This window comes from Pagrus major, chromosome 18 (genome assembly GCF_040436345.1).
Source record: "Pagrus major chromosome 18, Pma_NU_1.0".
NCBI classification, from domain to species: Eukaryota; Metazoa; Chordata; class Actinopteri; order Spariformes; family Sparidae; genus Pagrus; species Pagrus major.
In genome coordinates, this window is record NC_133232.1 from 29133597 (window position 1) to 29157579 (window position 23983).

General features: G+C 43.4%; 2 protein-coding genes across 2 annotated transcripts in view; one reads left to right on the forward strand and one right to left on the reverse strand.

The window, feature by feature from the left end:
• The window catches only part of mrpl11 (mitochondrial ribosomal protein L11), a 48559-nt gene that overhangs the window by 2010 nt on the left and 22566 nt on the right, over positions 1–23983 (reverse strand). The window contains exons 3-5 of the mRNA XM_073487083.1: positions 10075–10170; positions 2739–2832; positions 2202–2361 (exon numbers count right to left, since the gene is read on the reverse strand). Of these exons, the coding sequence (XP_073343184.1) occupies positions 2202–2361; positions 2739–2832; positions 10075–10170 (350 nt within the window). The remainder of the gene's footprint in view (positions 1–2201; positions 2362–2738; positions 2833–10074; positions 10171–23983) is intronic.
• On the forward strand, positions 20505–21569 carry tmem265 (transmembrane protein 265). The gene has a single exon (XM_073487682.1). It carries the CDS (start codon positions 20505–20507, stop codon positions 21567–21569), a length of 1065 nt encoding a protein of 354 aa, XP_073343783.1.

Consider the following 23983-nt stretch of genomic DNA (forward strand, 5'->3'; position numbering starts at 1 on the left):
CGAGCTGCTGTGTCACTCCGTTGTGGCGCTGGAAGCAAGAAAAGCAGCTGTGAGCAGCTCCTCTGTTGCCTTTGTTCATTGCATTGTGGTACAGTAAACAAAAGCACATTCAAAAATCAATCGTTTTTGAGTACCTACTTTTATTTATACTTAACATAATACTCAACAAACATACCCAAAACATCCACTGTGTCAGAGCTCTGTTCATTCTTTCTTTTAATTCTTGGCCTTTATTGGTTGGTTCACAATACTGGAGTATGTAACTTCACTTAAATACCATAAAAAATATTGATATTCAATGTTCAATACTACAGGGCATAAAACTGTAGGTTTTTATTAAAAGATAAATTTAACAGGGCTTGTGTAGTTTGTGTTAAAGCACAGCAAGTAAGTTAATTTACTTCTGACCACAGTCAGTCTTTTCCTATCAGCAGAGATTCCTCAGGCCCGATAGCTCTGCGAGGGATTAGCTTATCAGAGAGTTACAAATGGCCGCTGGGCCAACAACAGGGCAACACACTTATCAACAACACTTTACTGGGCCACCTTGTAAACTACTTCTGTGATGCTGAAATGGGAACTGTCTCCAAGTCCTTCATAAAAGTGTCTGCCTTCAGGTGCTTTACTAAACGTGTCTGCACTGCTCCTGTACCATTTGCCTGAAATGTGATATATTTCTAAACTGCACTCCTTTATTTTTTGTGTCAACTAAAGCCAGTCGTGGACGCTCTGCACTTGTCATCTTTAATGAGCAACAGAGAAAGCACAGCTGCTGTCTGTGTATCCGAGTACTGAAACCTTTTCAAATATTCAGAATCGGTATGTACTGATAAATCAATATTTTTGACAACACCAGCTCACAGTCGGTCGGGATGATATGCGACAAAGGTCTCTGGCTGGAACCAAGCCAGGCACATTGTTTATCACGCTGTACACATCTTAAACCACAGGGTCCAGCATCGCTGCCAAGAGAGAGATGCTGATTCAATTTCTGGTGTTGTTGCACTGACTGCTTGTTATTGTCAGGTACTCTGTATGTTATTATTCATGTTATTTTTCTATAAGAAGAGTTGGGCTGCATAATAATAAGTGACCTCTACAACATAGTATGACTAACTGCAACTAAAACTAAAGCCTCAACCACAGAACGACGGCCAGACAGATGAATAGAGCATCTTATGAGCAGAGTGGTGTCATTACAGCAGCCAAATCATGTCCGTCACAAAAACCAAACCAAGACCACACGTAAATCATGTGAGGTGCACTGGTAGTACAGCAGATACTGTATAATGTCAAGTATTAGTATGGTGAGGTACTGAACTGGAAACACAAAAGGTGTATTTTAGTTTTCAAGGCTTTATGACGTTGGACCAGCAGACCTCTGCACTCAAATTTCTTCTCTAATATAATAGCTGACTGTAGCCCAAATATAAACTGCGAAGCTGCATGACAGGAGAAATCGAACGTAAATATAATGAATGATGAATAATTCATAGGACTCCGTTTGGAATAATGTGTAAAGTTCACCCAAAAATGCAAATTCAGTAATGATGCCGATGGAAAGTCAGGGGAAGTTTCATAGTTCACAAAACATTTCTGGAGCTTCGCAGCAAAACAGCGTTGTCAAACAACTGAATTAGATGGGGACTCGTTTTTAAAACGTAAGAAAACAACAACAACAACAAAAATGGCTCTGTACAGCTCGTCTTGTGTAATCCAATCCCCGGAAGCTCCTGAAATGGTTTTTGGACTTCGAAACTTCACCTGACCTTTCATCAGCATGAGGGTGAGTAGATAATGATGGCATTTTCATTTTTGGGTGGACTGTTCCTTTAAAGGACTAACGGTTCCTCATAACGAGGTCAGGTCCGGTTGTATTGTGAGAGGTCTCGGATCTGTGTCACTTGTTTCTTTTTGTTCCTAATGTCTTGTTTCCTTTTAAAATGTGATAATGTAAAGTGTCTTTGGGTATCATGAAAAGCTCTATATAAACAAAATGTTTTATTATTATTATTATTATTATTCTTCAGTGGTCATATTATTTGCAACACCGTGTCACTTTACTGTTTTCTTCTCTGACCTCTAGTGGGCGTTCTACAGATGATCATTCACTTGCTGCTTCTTTGCAACTCTGCAGAAATATGCTTGACGCTTCTGACACGTCAGGTTTGTTGTACACCGAGCACAGAATCAGGACTTACTCGCTGACGACCTTGATTCCCAGCGAACGGGCCGAGCCGACGATGCTTTTGACGATGGTTTCCATGGAGGTGTTCCTCATTTTGAAGCAGTCATCCTCGGCTTTAACCCTTGCGATCTCGTACACCGCCCTCACAGACACCATCCCTGCCGTCTCGTGACCTTCACACACAAACAAGAATCCAGAGTTTGAATAAAGAATTAAAATGAGGTGAAAATGAAATAAACAGTTCAAGGATAGTTTGACACAAAAGTGTGAGTGTGTGTGGGTGACAGCGAGGAGGAGGTATCAGAAGTCAACAGGTGAAACGAGGCTGCAGATAGCTTGAAGCGTTAAAGGTTGAAATTCATAATTCTCTTTTCCTAACACTCCACCTTTGCCACTTCCTTCCTCTGCTGCAATTCCCCCCACGTCATGAATATAACATCAATCACAGCAAAGCTCAAAACCGAGCCCGGGGAGAGACGTGTGTCCATTACAGGATGGGCTCAGCGGGTGAAAACTGGAGCAGTTACATCAGTGCAGCAGCACATCTCACCTGTCTTTCCGGCCCCTTTCGCGATGCCCGCCGCTTGCTTGAGGAAGTAGGACACTGTGGGCTGGCCGATCTTCAGGTCGTAGGTTCTGTCGGGCTGAAGAGACAGAAGAATTAGAGTTAAAACCTGTGATCAAAGGTGTGAACATTAAAACTTTATGGGATTAAAATCTTGGCAAGGAACGGGCTGGAGACAGGATATTAAAAAGACATCAGAGGATACCCACACTGTTCGCTAAGCCTCAACACTCTGCTACAACTGTCAAACTTTTTACTCTTGAATAGCAGTTTTACAATTGATTGATGATTGATGTTCTTGGTTGTTATTGAAACGTGGGCCCTTGATTTCAGACAGAGGCAGACAAAATCATGCTCATCATTTCAGAGCCAACGACCAGCTGAAATGACAACCGTCTGTACTTTTTACAAGCATCAAAGTCTGTATACATCCTGACACTTTCTGCTAAGAGAGGACGTCCTGTGGCTCCTCTGTGGATGCTACAAGGGTTTTTCTCTGGGGAATTTGTCCTTATTAATTTGAGGGTTTAAGGACAGAGGATGTTAGTTTACTGTACAGTTCGTGAAGCCCCCTGAGGCACTGTGATTGTGATTGTGATTGTGATTGTGACCTATACAAAAATAATTGACTTGGCCTGGATGGATTTCAGGTTCACGACTCACATATCTGGCCACCTAAGTGGTATCTTTCAGACTGCAATAAGAAAAAGATCCGGGATTATTTCTTCTAGGCCTGCCCTCCGAGGAGATGGCACTTCCTAATCATTACAACATATTATTAGACAAACGCTTCTTTCTTGCTCGAAAATATATCCTTTTAAAATGGATTAAAAATACCCCACCAACTGTGACTCTATGGTACAAGGAGATTTTTAATTTCCTTCCTCATGAGAGGTTGAGTGCAGTGCTTAATGATAATGAGGCTGACGATGGAATCTTGTCCTTGATTATTTGCCCTCAGAGATTACACAGACTCTGTTAAAAGGTCAATAACCTCCTAAGTGGATGCAAACTTTGCTCAGTTGACAGAGACGGTTTTATAGCCTGTACATTAGTTCGACTTTGCTCTTGAAATCGCAGTTATGTGAATTGTGAAACTATTTCTGTTTTGAAGATAATAAAACTTTGTTGAAAAAAATAAGAAAATGTAAGTGCTGACAATCCTTTTGATACCCGTTTTATTCCTAGTAACATTATTATATTCTGCACTACGCAGCTCAGGGAGATGCTTCACAGTTTCACCGTTTTGCACAATGACAATAAAGATTTTCATCTTAAATCGGACGTCATTTTATTTCCTTTTCGTCTGTTGTTTTTGTGAGTACTTTCACACAGAACATGAACATAACATGGTGAAGAAGCACTGCATATTCTCCCCAACAAGGTTCATTTTTGGAGCTTTCACACCGCCATTAAGTCGTCAGCCAATGCTTCACATTTTCATTTCGTTCATTCGTCATGTCCCCCGTTTGTAAAGGCCTTAAACTTTAATATTCAGGACTAACGTGAGCTGGGGAAATATAACAGTTGACGGGCTGGTTAAGCTGTTAGAAGTAAAGCTGGGTCAGGTTACCACAGTGGGTAGTAAGCCAGACATGCTAAGGATGACAGCTCATCACAGAGCAGACAAACACAATGTATAATGGTTTCCACACACTTGTGTTTTTAGTTTTTTTTGGGGGGGGGGGGGAGAAAGGAATAAGCCTCCAGACTCTTCAAATGCTGATTATCTTTCTTGCTACAGCTTAAAGCGTACCGCTTCGTCATGCGGAGAAATCCAAAGCTCGACAGGCCTGTTGTGTTGAATTCGATAATATTACGGTCCAACATGATGGTGCGTGATGAGCTGTTTTGAAGCAGTCAACACACTGCTGGGAATAAAACTGGTGTAAAAATACAATATTTTTCTATTTGCCCATAAACTCCAAAATTGAAAGTAAAAACCACCAGAACAAGCCTTCAAAACCCACCATGTGTTCTTTCTGTGTAATTGTAGGATGTAAACTTTTCCTTAAGTTATTGATTACTGCAGGAAACAACTCTGGAAACATGTTCACCTCTGTCGTAGCTACAGACCACAATATATCAGTTTATGGTTCTGGATAATCACTGAAATTAATCAAACATTTTTTAATCGTGCTAAAACATGATTAAAACATGAATCTAAAAGCTCAAATATGAGTAGGACTTTCTCTGTGTTTTGAAACATTTTCTGCAGTTTCTAACTGAAATTTAATCATACTGTAGTTTGGACCTACTGTTCGACAGAGACAGACCTCCCCACAAGAAATTCAAGGCACTTTGCCTCGTTAAACTTCAAGAAGTTAAAAAGCCTTTTATAAATCAAGGCGAGATGATTAAAGCTCAGACGAACGTCTATCGACCGCTCACTGGTTTCCTCTGCGTCTTCAGTGAAGCTGTACGTGTTTTTGTGGAGAAATCATTCCCTCTCATCTACAGTATTTAAGGTTCCTCATCAATCTGGAGAAACCTGCGTTTTCTTTCATCCTTCTCAGATTCAAGTCTTACTTCCTTTACTTTTTGGGCCTAATTGCTTCGTGTTCAATGCAATTATTACTGTAACAGAGACAAATATTATAATATAACAACTTGAATGTCAGATATATTCTTTACAGAGCCTAACCAAAACAGTAAATTAGCATTTTGTCTTTTACTGTTAACTGTTGTATTTGGTGGTTCTGAGGGTCAGAACTCAACAACATTTAATTAAACAACATTTCAGGTTACAGAAAAGGTGAGAGAACACTTCTTGTTTGCGATTAGACAGTCCCTGGCGACAGTTCAATGTAATTTCCTGTTTCTGTTGTGTGCTACTCTCAGCTTGTTTTTTTTTTTTTTTTATTATTCTTTCAAGAGCACAAAGGGACAGTTTTGGTTTTTGGAGGTCGGGTTGAATGTGGTGCTTATCCATAGTCGGGGAGTCGGCACGCACCGACCTGGAGAAACAGGTACGTTCCACATGTAACGTCTTCTCTTTTATGTGTATTTGATGTTCTTATATGTACTGTATGTATTTGTATGAAAGACACATTTCCATTATTGCCTGCATTAATGGACAATGCTTTTGAATCTCGAATCAGTAGGCGTACCGTTGTAGGTAGCTAATTAATGTTCTGCCACGGATTGGTTTACCTGAAAAATGAATTTCATCAATCATTCATCAATTTCAGTTTAAGTCTGTGCTATATTTAGAATATTTTCATTGATTCACCTCGCTGTCAGACAGCCCTTTCCAGCAGGAGGCTGAACCAGTTGTATCGCTTTATCTGCAGCAACCAGACTCCTTTGAAATAAACAGTGATTTAAGATGCTGCCAGGAGTTTTATTTCACTTCCTTCAACGTGCATTATGGGGCATTTTCCCACATTTTTGCCAACTTCTCATAATGCATGGATCTTAATGGAGAAAAAAAAATCAGGTGTATTTAGGTGGCTGGTATCTATGAGTGAGTACAGTTTGATGTGTATAAAGGGGTCTGTTGGGACGTGGCAGAGCTGCCGAGTACCATTCAAGTTTTTAATCTGCTGCAGCTGGAAACATTGCTGATGGGAGAAGAATTAAAGCGAGCCTTACAGAAGTAGCTGATAATTCTGATACTTGATAAGTAAAAGTGTTCAAGAAGACAAAATAACGCTCATTAAAAAAGTGAGTAATTTAAGCTGTGTGCATGAGGCGTCTTCCGGCTGCATCTTCAACTGCCCTCCGGCCTCGTTCGCCTGCCCTTTCCATCCTCCCCTCAGGACTAAAAATAAAAATAATCTTTTCAGCCTCACTATGTTTTTCTGGCCCTTTTCTTTTAATTCAGATTCATTCCCTAGCCTGAGACCTTTATTTATTACACTCTGACATATCGAGCCAATCAATGAATCATCTGAGGAAAGTTTACTTTGGATTATCTGTTACCTGTCAAATAGAAAAATAAATAAATGGAAAAAACACAGGGCAATAAACTGTGGGTGGAACAGAGGAGATACTATAGAGCAGGTGATTTGTCATCTGAGCCGTGTTATCCAACAGTATTGACCTTTCGACAGAGGGAACAGTATTCTTCTCCATCTATGAAAAAAGAGATCAGTTGCAAAGGTCTGATGCTCGCTGTGGTTTCCTCCGCCATTTTTATAAGACGAAACACAAACATTTACTGTACCGGCTCTTCTGACAGGCGAGAGAGAGAAAAATACAGAGACAGACAGACAAAAAAGTGGATTGCGGTGAACGAACAAGTAAACCCCAAAATGTTTAAGGAAGGTTTTGGATTTTTATGCTCAGATATATAGATGAGAGGCATTAGCTTAGCTTAGCACAAAGACTGGAAACACAGTTAATCTGTAACACTATATATATATTAAGGTCCTTGTATTAAGCATTAGGTAATTACCTAATTACCATTAATAAGACTATATAAGTGTTAATCATAGCATTTTATGTACATTTATTGTTTGACTGTAAGACATCTATAAGCACTTTACAATTTAAAGATGCTCTAGAACGTAATAAAAGCTTTATGAGTTACTTATAAATGTTTATAACAGCATCACAATTAGTTTAACTTAACTATTATGTTATTGTTAAACCTTTATTAAGCTTTTTTGTTGCTTTGTCAGATACATAAATACTTAATCATGCATTTGTTAGCAGACTAACGAACAGTTAAATGTGCTTTTTGGGACCTAAAGAGAGAAGAATGTGTTATAAATGTCTATTATAATAAATGTGATGATTTCTTTAAATAGTCACTTAAATAGTCTTATTAATTTTAATAAGCATCTTAAAAAGACTCATTAGCTTATTACCAGGATCTTAATATAAAGTGTTACGGAGGGAAACAGTTAGTCTGCTCTGTCCAACACACAACAAAATCTGTCTGCCTCATTAATTTATTGGCCATGTCTTGTTTGCTTAAACTGTAACCGAAACATAAATTGTTGTCTGGCAACCTGTGTGACAAGAAGACACCAGAAGGTGAATGCACCGAGCCACCTTCAGCCGAGAAGTATCTCCAGCACATAACTCCCCAACTTGTCATTTTTATGGATGACAGTATCGGTCTGTCGGTCCGCAACTTTTTTTCCTCCAGACTGAAATATCTCTGAAACTGTTGCATGGATTGATGTGAAATTTTGGTGCACATATTAATGTTCCTCTCAGGGTGACTCAGAACTTGCAGGTCAAAAATGAATTTTGTTTAAAGCAGCTACAATGAACTTTTTAATAATGAGTTTTTTTTATTGATTTTGCCGCCCCCTGTGGACAAAAGCTGTATGAGCAGCACCGCCTTTCCATCGTAAAGATGTTGATCTGCTAGCCCCTTAGATTTGCTTTGGAAGGGAGTGAAAGAAAGGCACATTTTTCATACCAGTTTTCTTTTTTAGTCACAGCTCTTCGCAGGATGCATGGAAATATACGGTTACGGTTGAGTGAGATCAAAACTGTAATATGAAAATGGTGAAATAAAGTAAATTACATCAGACTACAGAGCAGCTTCTTTCCTCAGGCTGTGAAACTCAATTGATCCTCAGCACTCCACCGTAAAAAAACGGTTTAAATTTTATGTCTTATCTGGCCCGGATAAGTCAGAATCCGACCCGATGACTTGACAAGAATAACTGGAGTAACTATCAGTGCTTGAAGTGGAAAAAAATAAGTGCCTACAGTCTTTTCAGAAGCACATTTCACCACACAGGTCAATTCTGCTCCTCTGATCTTTTCTAATTACACATACATCTTCATAATAACCTCCTGACTTTAAAGTGTATAGTCCTTTATGAGTTCCTGGATAAGCAGGCTGTTGCTTTACTGCCTGCAGCCTGTGTGAGTCTGCTCATCTCTGAGGAATAAATATGTAAAAACACAATCAAAAAAACAGCAGTGACACTATTTCTAATAGATCATCAGTGTGTTTTCTTGCCAGATTCGCTTGTGACAGGCGGAGTAAATGTAACGGATGCCGAAGCGATCGCTGCAGATCACGAGCTCTGTCTGAAGAGTTCAATCGGTTGATAGTCGATACAACATTGGGGGAATAAAATTTCAGATTTTTGATAGAAGAAAAACATTACAAGGCCTCTGTACTGTGCATTACTAACAACAGCATCTATGTTTATTTTGCGTCTGGAGGAGGTGGGACTATGCAGGCACTTCAGTGGTGCATGTGTCAACTTGCTGTAAGAGAGGAGATTGAAAAAAAAAAAAAGCCAGTACTGGAGTAACAATACTGCAAAAAATAAGTATTGAGAACATTTAAAATATTCAGTATCAGTACTTATTGATATTTGGATTCTTTTGACAACAGTGGTGTTGCAATCAGAAACTTTTGGGGGCGGCCATCAGCCATGTTAGCACGCTGATGTTAGCATTTAGCTGAAGGCACCGCCATGACTCAGTACTGTACAGCCTCACGGAGTCACGGTCATGTCCGTCTCTTAACCATGTTAGAAGTCTGCTTGTGCATTGATTAAACTAAATAGATACATAACGTTTAAAAAACTTTGGACAGAGCAGGCTAGCTGTTTTCCCCTGTTTCCACTCTTTATGCTAAGCTAATTGCCTGCTGGCTGAGTGCTATCGATCTTCTCATCCAACTCTCTGCAAGATAGTAAATAAGTGAATTCCCCAAAATGTCAAGCTACTTCTCTTAAGTGAGATGAAAGGCAGTGTGAGAATTACTCAAACTAGCCCGAGGTGAAAGTTGAGCTGAGAAACATCAATCTGAGAGGCTGAAACATGTTGCATGAACACGTTGACACAGTACAGTGTGAAGAGACACAGTACAGTACAGTACTGAACACCTCCAGCAGATGGCAACGTTCGGCAGCAGCGAGGCCCCAGTTGTGATGGCAGAGCTGTTGGCTGAATATTGCATGTCAAAATAAATTCACGCCTTTTAAAGGATTAGGCTTCCCCCTCCTTACATCACAAACCTCATTACAGCACACATTTACTCAGCGGAAAGGACACAACAACACACGAAGCGGAGGGAGGGAAGGAGGGAGGGTGTGACGAGTCAAACAATATGTGGTTGTGTAAAATAAAAACTACAAGCTCATAACACCTCTTTTCTGAGTAATTCACATTTCCTGCGTGCACTTAATGCTTCTTGACTCCGAGTTCCTCTGGGTATTGCTTCATTAATGAATGCAAATGGAAAAGGCTTACTTCAGTGGTAGAGTATGAATAATGGAAGTGCTATGGTAATGTTATGCAGCTGGAGGAATTAACCAAAACCGTCAGAGGAAGGCATGTTAAGTGGAGAGGGTCATGAATGGGTTAGAGGGACCCACGGCGACGATCGCAGACGCACCTTCACGTGGATCTTGATTGGGAGAGGGATTCCCTCCTTCACCTCCTTCGTTTTCTCATTGAAGTCTTTGCAGAACTGCCCGATGGGGATTCCTCTCTGGATGGGAAAACAGGGATATAAACATGGAAAAATGAGTGAGGATGGCTTTAAAATGTATAGGAAACAGTTAAACAGTGAAACAGTGTCACACTGCGCAGCCTGAATACAGATGCCCGGGCTGCTGTCAGTCAATCAGTGACAAAACTTAGCACAGGTCTGACTATATTTGCACACACGAGTGGTTCAGGGAGCAGACGTGTCACGGTATATATGTGACAGGTGTGTGTGTTCATGTGCCGTTACATTTTGAGACACTTCATACGAGTTATTCTTGCTAGAGTCACACTGAGATGGATCTGTGTGTGTGTGTGTGTGTGTGTGTGTGTGTATGCAGCCCTCTTGTTCTTCCAGACTGTTTGTGTTTGTGTGTGTGAGAGTGTGTGTGTGTGTGTGTGTGTGTGTGTCACTCCAGTTATGACTGAATGCATGTTGGCGCCCAGAGCCAGAGAAACCCAGTGATGAATGAGCCTCCCATTTTCCAGCTCCTGCAAGGCCAACCAGAGCGAAAGCAAAATGGATGGGTGACATTAAGTCAACACCCGGCCAACGCTGCTTCTTTGCACCATTCCTCTTCGGAGCTGAATTCAGCGGCAAAGCCTAATAAAGAATCTAATTATTACTGCTGAAACTTACACTGACCTTCATCTGCCATCCTTCCCAAAGGCAACACACTGATTGAAATGTTCATTTCAGAAATGAGAGGAGGGAAAAAAATTTTTGGTTTTATACAGTTTAATGGACTCGCGAGCTTCTATTGCTCCACGACCGAGCACGGCACAGCTTTCAGATTCTAATAATGGATCTGATGAAAAGTCAGTCATCCTGAGACATTCTCCAATGACAGTGTGCAGGAAGACATTTATTTGAACTTAACGGAGCAGAAACTTCTGTGAACATCATTCCCACTAAAGGCTTTGAAGGCACCTGATGAATGCAAATCAGACAAGACCGTCACTTCATTAGCGTCCAAAATGCTACTCATTACTCACAGGCGTTTCTATGCATCCGCTGACACCATAACACCAAACTGATTGAAATTTCAACACATCACGTCGTGAGTCGGAGGGAAGGTTATTGTTTCTGAGCTTATGGCTGCTATTTGAATCACAATATCCAATTAATGAAATGAAACACAGCTACGTCCCCAGAGCCCTCACTAGGCTCTACCTTCCCTCCCCTCCCGTGCTTATTAATAGTAATCCCATGTCAACCTCAATACCTTCTACCCGTGCCCCTTTCCCTCCCTCCGCATCCCATAAAACAACATAGCAAGGGTAAACAAGTGGGGAGGGAGCAATGAAGGAAAGTCTAATTAAATATGGATTAGTATAAAGGCTGTGATGTTGGGTATGAGTCAAAGCAAACCCTCGGGCTCTGCCTCACACATTCAGCTCCCGTTCCCTTCCTTCTGTTCAGCCCGTGTCGGATAATGATCTCTCCCACCGACTCCGATGGCCCTTTCATGCCACACAATGCCATGAAAGGGCCTCCCCAACCAGCCAGAGATAATGCCTGATGCCTCTAAAATGTGCTTAAGCACGGGCAGCGGGACATTATGCAGACAGAGGAGCGACTGTTCTAAAGATAGACAGAGGCAAAGACTTCACACGGCCACCCTGACCAGACAGGGGCGAGAACAAACATGAAAAAGAGGCTAAAAAGTGGCCCGTGAGAACAAAGACAATAGACAGGAGCCACTTGAGGATAGCAGGCAGTTTGCCCTGAGTTACACACACAGTTAAGTATGCACCAGAGACAGGTAATCATATTTTAATGAAGTTGTTTCTCCAGAGTCCAACCGTCTTAGATCCCGGAAACGACAGTGTGAGCAAGTTTTATTTTGGCCTCAGGCTATTTAATAGTTTAACTGCTGTAATTACAGCAAATTGAACCATGCTGGTAATTGCAATCACCGTCTTTAAATGCAGCGGAGGGCTGGTGTGCCACGAGAGCAGGTTTCAAGGTTGGCTCCTCCAACTTCACATGACATTTATCAGCTAGGGAGCGAGAGAGAACTGGAACAGCAACACTCATGCCCTGGCCAAATCGCTAACCCCGCTCACTGCATCTGAGCATCTAATCATCCTCGAGTCCGAGCTGCTGGATAAATCCTCTCTCCTCCACCATGACTGATTAGAGCCGGGTGCTCTCCAGTATAAAATGGCTGCAGCCCATCACCCGAGGCGGGGCCTTCCAACGCCGGCTGCGGACGAGGACATTCAGCCGCACATCTTCAAAGACTTCTGAGATCGTGGGCACCGGGATTAGACGCTAATCTACGAAGATATTTCTCGCCGTCAAATCCGGCGGCGACAGTGGTGAGTAATTGCTATATGATCCATTCAAGATCAGCGCGGCAGAGCTTTATTACTCATAATTATGGGAGCAATTAAGCATTTGCAATTAAAATCTGAGAAGTGTCCGTTTGATTTGACCCTTCCACCATATTCTCTGCAGTCTTTTTTGACACTCCCTCCGTGTTAATGTGATTGGCCTTTCAGCTTCACTAACTCTTTTTAACAAGATGTAGCACTGGTGTGGCAGGATGGTGAGAGTGTGTATGTGTGTGTGTGTGTGTGTGTGTGTGTGTGTGTGTGTGTGTGTGTGTGGATGGAAAGGAGGAGAGACAGGACTGGGAAGAAGAGAGAGACAGCTGAGGTGTATTAAAGTTGTCAGAACGTGTCCAGTGGTCGTGGTCAATATTTGAACAATGGGAAGGAGGTTTGTTTGAGCGACGGGAGAGAAGGAAAGCGAAGGCCGCGGGAGGTCCTCATGAATATGGGTGAGTGTGTGTGTGTGAGTGTGTATGTTTATGTATGAAGACTTCGGCCTCATTTCAATCTGACAAGACTATCAGTTCAAGCATGGATATTTGTGCATATTAAGCTGCCAGGGAGTGCTGACGGTGAGGAAGTGCTCGCTGTGTGTGGTCGCAGGTGGCTCAGGGAAAAAAAAAATGAGGAGAGAGGAAGAGAAAGGGAGTGGAGGAGGAGGAGGAGGAGGATGAAGATGGGAAACAGGGAGAGTAGGTCAAGAGAAGTACTGTGCTTAGTGGACTGTGGCAAACATGGAGATAAAGGACACAGATACAGGATAAGGCCTTGGGGCAGGAGGCTAGAGTAATTGCCCCTGGCACGCAAGGCCACTCGATAAATTGCCCTGGGCGGTCGACCCGGAGGAGGTCTGCGATACGGTGAGGAAGGTGTTACAGAGGAGAGAGGCTGGTGGGAAGCGAGGTTAATTAAACTCTTCGGTGTGAAACACTCTCATTCATTACCTTCATTACCTTGTTCATTTAATCTGCACCGCTGTTGGCATTTTATCACATTCAGCCTCATTGTAGCGTCATACAGCTGATTAGGTTTCATGTTGAACCCTCGGCTGCAGGCAGGGTAACTGAGAGTGTTTGGAGTTTAGGTCCAACACTCACAGCCACACACACACAGCAAACAGCACAAAATAAATTGAGTTCACGCTGGACATGCATTTTACTTGATTTTTCACCCTGGAATCAGTGGATTAGTCTTAAAAGTGGAAAATGAAAACGATTTTCACCCCAAGTCTCCAGTGAACTGTGCTGAGGCCAATATACAGCCCTGCATAAAAGAGCAGAGGAGTGCTGCTCAAACGGCCATGAGTGCAGAGCTGACGGAGCGAACCAAATACAGGGACTCATCCTTATAACCACCAAAACAAGCCAAAACTTCTCAGCAGTGTTGCCGCCGTCTGGATCTTTGCTTAAAATAGACACAGCCTTCACACTTTCTTTTGCTACCTGGCGCCAGAAGAAGAATTCGCTGTTTGAGGGCACGGCGAAAGCAAGCAAGCAAAGCAAGCAGGCAGGCAGGCGAGCGGGCGAAAGGTGGAACAAAATGGATTGCATCACGACAAAACATCCCATTTTCAACTCCATTAGGTCTCCCTCACAGTCTTGACAGTGTTGTGCTTTTTGCCACTTCACATGATTAATCACGTGTGGAGGCTGCAGCAGAAACACAGAAGCCTGAGCGGCAGGCAGCTGAGGCTCCACGCTGGTGATGACTGAACAATCACAAGATACGCTGACAAGCCGAGCAGAGACGCACAAAAAAAAGAGAGTCAGCAGTTGGAATAAAGTCTGACTTTATAGAAATGTTTCCACCAAATCTTTTGTTGAGTATTCAGAGAGAAAATGGTGAATTTTGTACACTACAGGTGTTCTGCTCAACTGATATTATACATCCAAGTCTGTTTATAGCTCTTGAAGAGATCTACTGCATATGGAAAATAAAAGTCTTATAAGCCTTTTGTAGTTTCAGTGGGAGCCGGAGATAAACTCTCTCAAGTGCTTTCACTCGAGTCCGCATCTGTTGGGGCTGAAGAGGACAAGAGGCTGCTCCTCATCTCTGCTTGAAGCTTCCAGGCAACGTTAGCAAATCTTGTTCTCCAGATTTGAGAAAACATGTTTGTTTAGTACAGAGCCCAACAAATGTCACATTATCATGATTAATAATCAAAATAATCTCAATATGTTTGTGTTTTTTTTGTACCATATCGTGCAGTCCTGGCACGTATGTTTAGATTATGAGTTTTTAAATACACAGTATGAAATTTCTGCCACTAGGGGCTCTCTCACTCATAACAAAACACAGGACATAAGCAGCACGGCATCATGGGAGTTGTTGTTTTCATTGTTAAACAACCACCATTGCTAACGAAAATCTATCCGACGTGACTTGGGCAGAAATGTTCACGGACGAGGTAATGTTTTATTCACCTTACGTTTAGCCACGTTAGCCGACTTCCTCCTCACTCTCCGACTCTCTCCTGGAAAGTTATGTTAACTCGAGTAATCTTGTGGATTTCTCTGGGTTTGATTTTTTTTGTAAACATTTATAACAAAAGGTCTCAGATTTCTAGACATGCTACATATCATGCTGAAAATCTAGCATTTTTTAAGGAGTCAGCTCTTTGAATTCATATTTCCTAATCTGAAAACATTAGTAATGCATGATAAATATAGGCCCTATGTTGGGAGATTGATATTATCAGTTGATCTACGCACTCAGGTACAGTCGGTGGCAGCATGCTCCTCTAAAATTGTTTGGCATTTTGTCAGTAAACACAAAGAAGAAGCAGAAGACGCGCAGCACGCTGCTGTCGGGCTCATGACATCAAACTGTTCCACCTGGGTAGAGCCACAGCGTGCAGACTAGAGAGCCAAACAACATCATGTCATCCATCTCTAGGAACTTTTTTGAAAATCCATCTCTTATTGTTGTCAGCCATGAGAAGCAGGTAATTATCGGTTAACTGTACCAGCTGATAAGAATCCTTATCGTGCATCCCCAAAACAGATCAATTAAAAATCAGCTTTCAAGTCTTCGTAAACCTCAGACTGAACCGTCAGTGGTCGAGTTGCATTGTGGGTAAAAGCGGGTGCCAAAATTTTGACAAGAAAGAAGATCACAAGGAATAAAACAAAGTTCTCTCCGACTCTGTTGCATCCGTTTTGTTTTACCGTGCATCGAAACTGTGATGATGTTACAGGAAGTCAATGCTAAAAACCAGAGGAGCGCTGATTTTAATTCATGTCTCACACTCCGAGATGACACTGAGGGAAAGATCCAAGCGGAGGGGGTGAAGGGATTGAGTCCTCCATGTCTGGTGAGGTCAGCCTCGGGTCTGATGTGTAGCACTGCACACTGTTGACGCCTTTAGCATTCTCGGACGGTCTGTAACCCCATGTGTCCTTCCAAACTTCCCCAATCATGTCGGAAGCAAAAAGTGATGACTGCACAGTACTGTGGACAGCCTGTCCGCCTGGCTGCCCCTCGCCCTCCTCTGCTATTCTCACTGTTCTCTCTTGTCCTTTTTCCCTGCCTCGTCCCCCCCCCCACCTCTCTCTTTTCTCTGAAAGTGAGCCAGTGTGCAGAATGACCTTCAACCACACCCACAGGGAGCAAAAAAAAAGAAAACAGGAGCATTGTATCAGAAAGGAGGAGAGAATGGGATGAACAAGAGGATAGAGGTGTGACAGTGGCGAGAAAAAAGAGGGGTGAAGAAGATAAAAAAAGAGAAAAACCTCACGCTGAAGTGAGGAAAATGGAAAATCTCTCTTCTCTTGGAAGCCAGCAGAGCGCAGAGCTGAATCTGACAAGAAAGATGAGTCTCCATCCCCTTTCTCACCAGTCTGATTAAACCTCTCACTCTAAAATGAACCCACCGCACTGAGAGGAGAGGACTTCAGCCTTTGGACCTTGGACATTTTTAAAAAAATTGCATCTGTGGTCGACAAAGGAACCCAAATTAATTTCTCCAACGAAGACAGCGGCCAGCCTTTCTTCTGAAACTGTTTCCAAAAGATTCATTTTCGAGCAGATCTGCCTCAGAAATTCCCAATCCTTCTGTTTAAGTATGCAGTAAGCCGGCTGTAATGAGTTAATCTACAACAGAGGGATGATTTCCTTGTGTGACTAAGACAGTAAGTAGACAGAAGGAGGACTAATTAAAGTTGTAACATCTGCCTTCTGAGCTCTAAATGTGTCTACAGGCTACAAGCATCTTTCGCTCCACTTCCTCCCGCTTTTATTCCAAGCGAGGGAGGGTAAATAAGGTATCTTGCCTGCTCCCGAAACAAATGCAACTAATCTTCTGCAAGTGGCATTACCATAACCAATGAATATACTGTAACTGGGTTTGGCTTTCAAGAATTCATAGCATCCAACTTCCACAGCTGATGGAGGAGGAGGAGGAGGAGGAGGAGGAGGAGGAGGAGGTGGTGGAGGAGGAGGAGGAGAAACTGGAGGAGGGTGGGAGGTCTGGACTGGAGGCACGTAACATGCTTACAAATGAACAGCACAGCCAAACTCGGACAGCGTGAGTGAGTTTCTCCCCTCGTCCTCTGCTCTCCTCTCCTCTCTCTCTCCATCTTTCTCGGCTGGATCTCTCTGCGGTCGCCACTTTAACGATTGCGCGTCGCCGCCGCTCCACTTCTGAGCGACTTCCCCCGGCCGCTCCGCTCCGCACAGCCGGAGCCCGACCGAGCAGCAGCGGCAGCAGCAGCAGGAGGAGCAGGAGGAGCAGCTCCCCTCCTTGCACGGCTCTCTCTCTCTCTCTCTTTCTGTCAAAAGATAAACCCCCGACAACAGCAAGAAGCCGACACTGCGGGAGGTGACAGATCCAGACTCGAGCCTCTGCAATAAACCTCGGAGCCATTGGAGATATCGGCCACGCCAGATCTGCACGGGAAGAGGAGGGAATCTAGAGAAGTCTGTGCGATTTTTTTTTTTTTTTTCTGGTCTGCTGTAGCGATGACTTTCCCCCCTTGCAGCCTCCTCTCCTGTGCACAAACACCCGGACTGTTGGAATAAGACTTTACCACCGTGCCCGGCTCATCAACGCCAATAAAAGCGACTTTATTGGTCACCGACAGCGCTGCTGCTGCTTCTCCTCCTCCTCCTTCTTCTCCTTCTTCTTCTTCTTGGGGGGGGAAAAGAGAGCAACATTACTAGCTGTAAATCAAGCCAGGAGGATCGAGCCAGAGTGCAAGACGAATGGTTTGGGTAACTAAAAAGCTTCACTTTACTACCAGCCATGCACGGATACAAAAAAAACCCTCAGTATACCTGCTGTTAACAGGGCAGTTATGAAACAGGTGTTGCAGGGAGAGATTGTTAAATTGCCAGGAGGATGCAAGTGGGCTGCATGCTGGGGCAGCAAATGATAAACCTCATTTTTTTTTTTCCTCTAGAGAAAAACAAACGTGATAACTCTATATATAAAAAAACAACAACACAGGCACCTCAGGCAACACTTTGGCTGCTACCTGACAAATCAACAGATGTTTGAGTCACGTGGGTTTAAGTCTGGGGAGGGGATTTATTCAGCACACTGCCTGGCTCTCTATTAATTAATTAGTTTGCACATTATGGCTGAGATGTTGTCCTGATGCCCTTGGTGCTCCAGTGGCACATGTGAAAACTTGTGAGGGATCCTGGTCTTTGATACAATTAGGGGCTCTCTGAGGCGAGTCTGTGGAGATCAACCGAGGGTGTGGGCTAATTAATCTTTGCTTTGCCTACTTGGAAATCGCCCAGGATTAATGGGAAACAAATACAAGATGCAAAACCCCACCTGCACAGAATTTGAGAGCTTTTTTAGACTTACAAAGATGGAGGAAGATTCCTGCGCACCAGGTGTCACACATGATTAGCTTTAAGGCAAGAAGTAAGGAAAAACATTGAACAAATGTCTGGAAAAAAAAAACGAAAATGAACTCATCTTTCACCTGCGCCATTACATGCCATTACTCATGCTTAGAGCGAAATAGGTTACCTCACCTTGTCAACAGCAAGTGTCACTTCCCAGACAGGGGAATGATGAATTTGGCCGTTATTGATGAGCTGAGTGGACACACGGGCTGTCATCCCAGTCCCTCACTCAGGGCAGAATAAATTACACAGGCGTTGACAGGGAGTCAAAACACAAACACGGCCTGACAGGGAGATATCCAGGGTGAAAATTAAGGCGCAGGTGGAATAACTTTAGAGGCACGACCTCGAGGAAGAGCCAGCTGCAACGGTGGATTTAAACTTCTCCATCCCCTCCCCCCCTGCAGAGTGGGCTTGTTCCCCGAGAAAGCAAAACCAAATTTAAATTCCAATATCCTCTCAATCTGTGGCGAGATTTATTCAATTTTTTCGGGGGAATGATAATCAAGTTTGCAGTGTGTGGTGAGACAAAAGGCTTCGCAGACAATCAGATATTGCGAATGCTGGCATGATCCACGCCTGTCCTCCCACCATGCCTCCGAGCTGATTAATCAGTCGAGATCGCTCCTCTTCCTCATCTCTTTGATTCATCTGTTTCAGAACAAACCCTTAATGTCTGTGATATTTCAATACCCCCGCTGATGAATACATTTCGATTCAACCAGGCCAGGCTGGCTCGTGAAATGCACGTCTTCACATAAGTGGGTGGAAGTCACTTTGTATCTGCATTTGAGTCTTTTCCTCTTCATCACTTTCACCCCTTCTCCCCCTGAGCTTATTTATGAACTATTACCATCATGCAGTAACACTTTATTAGGCATGTAGACAGCCAAGAGGCCTATTAATCTTTCACTTGCAGTCGTATGCTCACTCTGCTTCTCCACACACGCATTCACCATATCTAACCCTCTTTTTTAACCCAGTGGAGTTCCTCAGCCCTCTTCAATGATTCACCAGCACAGAGGAGATGGCAGAGCTCCTGTTAGTCTTACAGTGAGGGAAGTGATGCGTCTTCCGTCTGAAAGATATCAATACACACTTTCCACTGGCAGACTTTTCTCAGAGGCCGCAATCATGCCGACAATCCCTCGCTCGATCACGCTCAACTGTTGCCATTACGACACATCTGAGCCGGTAATGATTTTATATTATAATGTCATCGATCCAGTTGAGGGGTTGACACCCCCGAGTGCTGCTGAGCAGATAGCAGACAGCCCGCCGGTCTGCACGTTGCTTTACAGCTAAATACGATAAAGAGATGTCGGTTCGATTACGCCGTAAAGTCAATGATCGTTTCTCACGTTATGTCAATACTGAGGTTTATACTGTCCGTGCCTGAGATATGAGCTGCAACACACAAAAAATAAACCTTCATATTAGGCCAAATTAGCATTGCCTGCATGCACTCACCCAGGCGCACACAGTGTGTACACAAAGACACGAGTCAAACACATCTCTAAACAAATAGGGAGTTATCAATATTCATCTGGAATGAGAGAGGAATTTGTGATGATTAAAGACTGCAGCACGACATGAGAATAAACATGGCAGACTATAGAGGCAAAGAAAAGGCTTTGACAGGGCACCTAGCTGCGTCTGAAGACAATTAATTAATAATGAATAAGCGGAGTACAAAAAAAGAACAGGAGCCACAACAACAAACAGGAAAAAAAGTATCAGCAGAGAACTTGGGGAAGGTTTCCGAATCAAAAAGCAGCAATGTTAAGACCTTTATGGAAAATGAAGACTGCTTAATTCAAAGAGCTGCAGAGAAAAAGAAAAAAAAAAACCACAATTTAACAGGCTTCTCGGCTTGAGCAGCCAGGGTAGATGTAGCTCTGGCCAAAGATGAAGGGCGCTCACTGCTTACTAGGCAGCCAATGTCTTAAACCATAGCAACAAGCATAAAACTATTTTACATCTGGTTTGAATTATTGCTGCTAAAAAGAAGCATGCTCTTATCTTCACATTTCTTAGTTTCTCTGAGGACAGATGGCACCGTGAAACGCGATGTGAGCTGAGTTTGAATTTAGCCGATGCAACAGATTTACTGTGCATGTGTGTGCGTCTCTTTCAGGCATGGTGCCCACGCCCCAGGTGTGCGTATCAACCCTGGTCACAGTGAGCACGATGGCAGTGGTCGACCTCTACCTGCTGGAGCAGAGCATGCTGGGATCGCGTGGTCTTCCAGGACCAAGTGTGTGGCAGTACGCTGCAGTGTTGCTCGGTGATGTGGGCTTCCTGCTGGCGCTGCGCTTCGTGTCGGCCGGTGTGGTGTCGGAGGCGCGGTCGCCACGTCGTGGTTTTGCCAATGCCCTCTGGTTCCTGTTCCTGTCTCTGCTCCAGCTCAAGCTCTTCTTTGTCTGCCATAACTACAGGCAGGAGCGCCGGCCGCCCGACCCACTGGCCAGAAAGACGCTGACTCTGCTGCTGTCCATCTGCCTGCCGTCCCTGTTTCTCATCCTGACGGGGGCTGACCACATGACGCCGCAGCGCAGGAAGCAGGAGGTGCGGGGGCGGCTCCTGTGGGTGGTGGTGGACCTGCTGGATGTGCTGGACCTGCAGGCAGGGCTGTGGGAAGCCCAAGGAGGTGCTGCAGCGGGGACTGGAGGGGTTGTTGAGCCGAGGCTGCCCATCTGGGCCGAGGGCCTGGTCTTCTTTTACTGCTACGCCCTCCTGCTTCTGCTGCCGTGTGTGGCCCTCACAGAGCTGGGAGCCACCGGCCTGCCAGGACAGAGGGGGCCCCGTAAGGAGGCTCTGTACCCTTGGCTCAGCTTGGTCACTATCAATATCTTCACCCTGGCCCTGAGGGGCACAGGCATGCTGTGGTACAGGGACTCCCGTGTGTCCACTGTGTTCCTGGGGAAGAACCTGCTGGCTCTGGCTGTGAAGCTGAGCTCAGCCTGGGAGAAACACAAGCAGGAGCGCGCTGCTGCGGGAGCTGGAACTGTGGCTGGAGCAGAACCAGGAGACTCAGCTCTGCCAAGCCAGAGCTCGGGGCAAGGAGAGGGCCAGGCCCAGGGGAAAGCCCCTGCCTCTCATTATCACTCACTGTCTCGCTCTCAGAGCCATACTCTCTCCCACGTCAGCCTGGAGCCCACAGAGACGCCCTTAGGACCCTCTTTCATCTCCCATGAACTCTAGAGAGTCACTCTGAACATGCACGCATGCACAAAAGCATGTACCCACACCCAGAAGTCGGAACAGCCGAGCCAGTATCACATCCAAACAGAGAACTTGTATTGGATTTCAGTACAATGGTGATGGGTACAATGCAGAACTGTGGAAATGCATTTGGCAAGCTTGGCTTTCTGCACACTTTGTTGTGCTAAGAATAACTCAAAACGCATTACTGTGATTTGTGTGAGTGTATTTTTAAATTGAACACTGTGAACACATCTATCAGACTGTAAAGAATATTCCAGAAATGTATGTTGAAGTCTAGTCGTGCTAATTCCCTTTTTGAACTGTCAGACGTGTTGAATTCGTTTCACTGAGGTTTTCTTCATATTCTGATTTTTTGCTGTTTCCATATACCAGTATTTGTGATTTACTCATTTAACTTTGAGTCCAGTTCATGTGGTTTGAGGACAATTTGATCAACACTCTTTTCATATTAGATGCCAAAATACAGACTGTGACCTTTAGTGTACAATTTCTCTGTCACTTTAGAAGGCGACCTTCACAGAGAAAAGTTTAATACAGAGAGGAGTGACGATTTATTTTCCCCTTCAGTACCACAGAGACTTGATTCAAAAGCCATCTACGGAGTAAAACTCACTCTGCACAGTGCTTCAGTATTTCAATAGAGTCTAACCCAGAGAATCCAAACCTCTTTGGCTTGTGGCCCTTCAAATCAAAGTCTAGTCACGATCCCAAGTGATGTTCCCTTTTTGGATTTTCTTATTTCAGAGGCCTGGAAAGGTGAAGCAACTTTTTCCCCCACAGTAAAACAAAGCTGGTGAAGAGTCAGACAAACACAATAAACATAGCATTTGTAGAGGATGTTTTCTCCTCATATCCTATCTTTCCATGTCCTGACCTCCCTGATTTATCTTGTACAAGTACTGCGGTGTTGTTTCAACCAAAAGGGAAACACCGGCTGATAATATAATAGTCGTCTGGCAAGAAATATTCATCAGTGAAATCACTCACTGTGGCGTTTGGTTGGAGTGAAAACCTGCAGACTCATGGACCTTGTGCCCGACCATCCCTGCCAAACTGTGTTTGTCTTTTACTTGATTTAAATGCAAAATTTCAGTGAGAGATTATTTTAGAGATGTGTGCTGCACCTACACATACATACTAGCCGCTGGTGTTAAAACCATCCGGTAGCCATTTTAGCACAACAAATTGTGCAAATGTGCATAAAGATGCCAACTATCCATGAAAAACACAGTTTCCATAAATAAAATATTTCAGTGGTAGGGCTTAAAAGATGGGCAATAAGCATCTTGCATCATCTTAATCCTATTGCAACACAAACTACAGTACAGGTCTATTTTCGTACATTGTTTACAAAGACAGAATACCAGTGTAAGTAATCCTTTTACAGTCTCAGAACACATTCAAAATTGATGTTTTGCTGTCTTCTATAGTCTGTTCTCCTCTCAAAGGTCTATGTTTGTCATTTTAAAAGAGACGAAGAAAAAACTGTCACCGCTGTCTGTCCAACCAAAAAAAATCTTTTTTTCCCCCCAATGTAAATGGAAGAGTTAAACTTTTTCTTTCAATCACTGATTTGTTAAGATGTGGGTGTTGTAGTTTTTGGGCATCATGGGATTAAGGGTCAGTGCAGCAGGTGTAGAGGACAAAGAGTACAGTCAAGTAGAGCTGCGACGATTAATCGATTGAAAGAAAATTACTCACCAGTTATTCTGATTATCGATTAACTGCTTCAGTCATTTTTAAAGCAAAAATGTCAATAATTTGCTAGTTTCAACCTCTTAAAAGGAGACATAGTATGCTCATTTTCATGTTCCTAGGTTTTAGTGCTCAAACGCATCAGTTTTCTCATACTGTCCAGTGACTTTGACCTTTTTAACTTTCAAGACCCTTTACATGCACAAAAACCTCTAAAAAAAACAAAAAACATAATAGGTCTCCTTTAAATGCAAGGATTTCCTGCTTTTCTTTGTCATTTATGATAGCAAATGAAGAATCTTGGGGTTTTGGACTGTTGGTTGGACAAAATAAGCTATTTGAAGACATCACTTTGAGCTCTGGGAGCATTTTTTTGACATTTTATGAACTAAATGATCAATCAAGTAATCATGAAAATAATCAACAATGAAAATAATCATCAGTTGCAGCCCTACAGTCAAGTGCCTTGTTTCCTCATGGAGCTACAAGCCTCTTAGTCGTCATGAGGCGTACACACATCATGTGTACCATGTGGGACTTGGACATACTACCATGTGTATATTGTGACGTTATTCCACAGCTGTTGTCAGCTACACCTCCAGGACAGAGTGCAAACTAATAAAGTGTTTCATACTCGTCTGGTGTTGACAGTTCATTGGCTATTATGTAGGAGCATTATTGGCATTCTGTCGGCC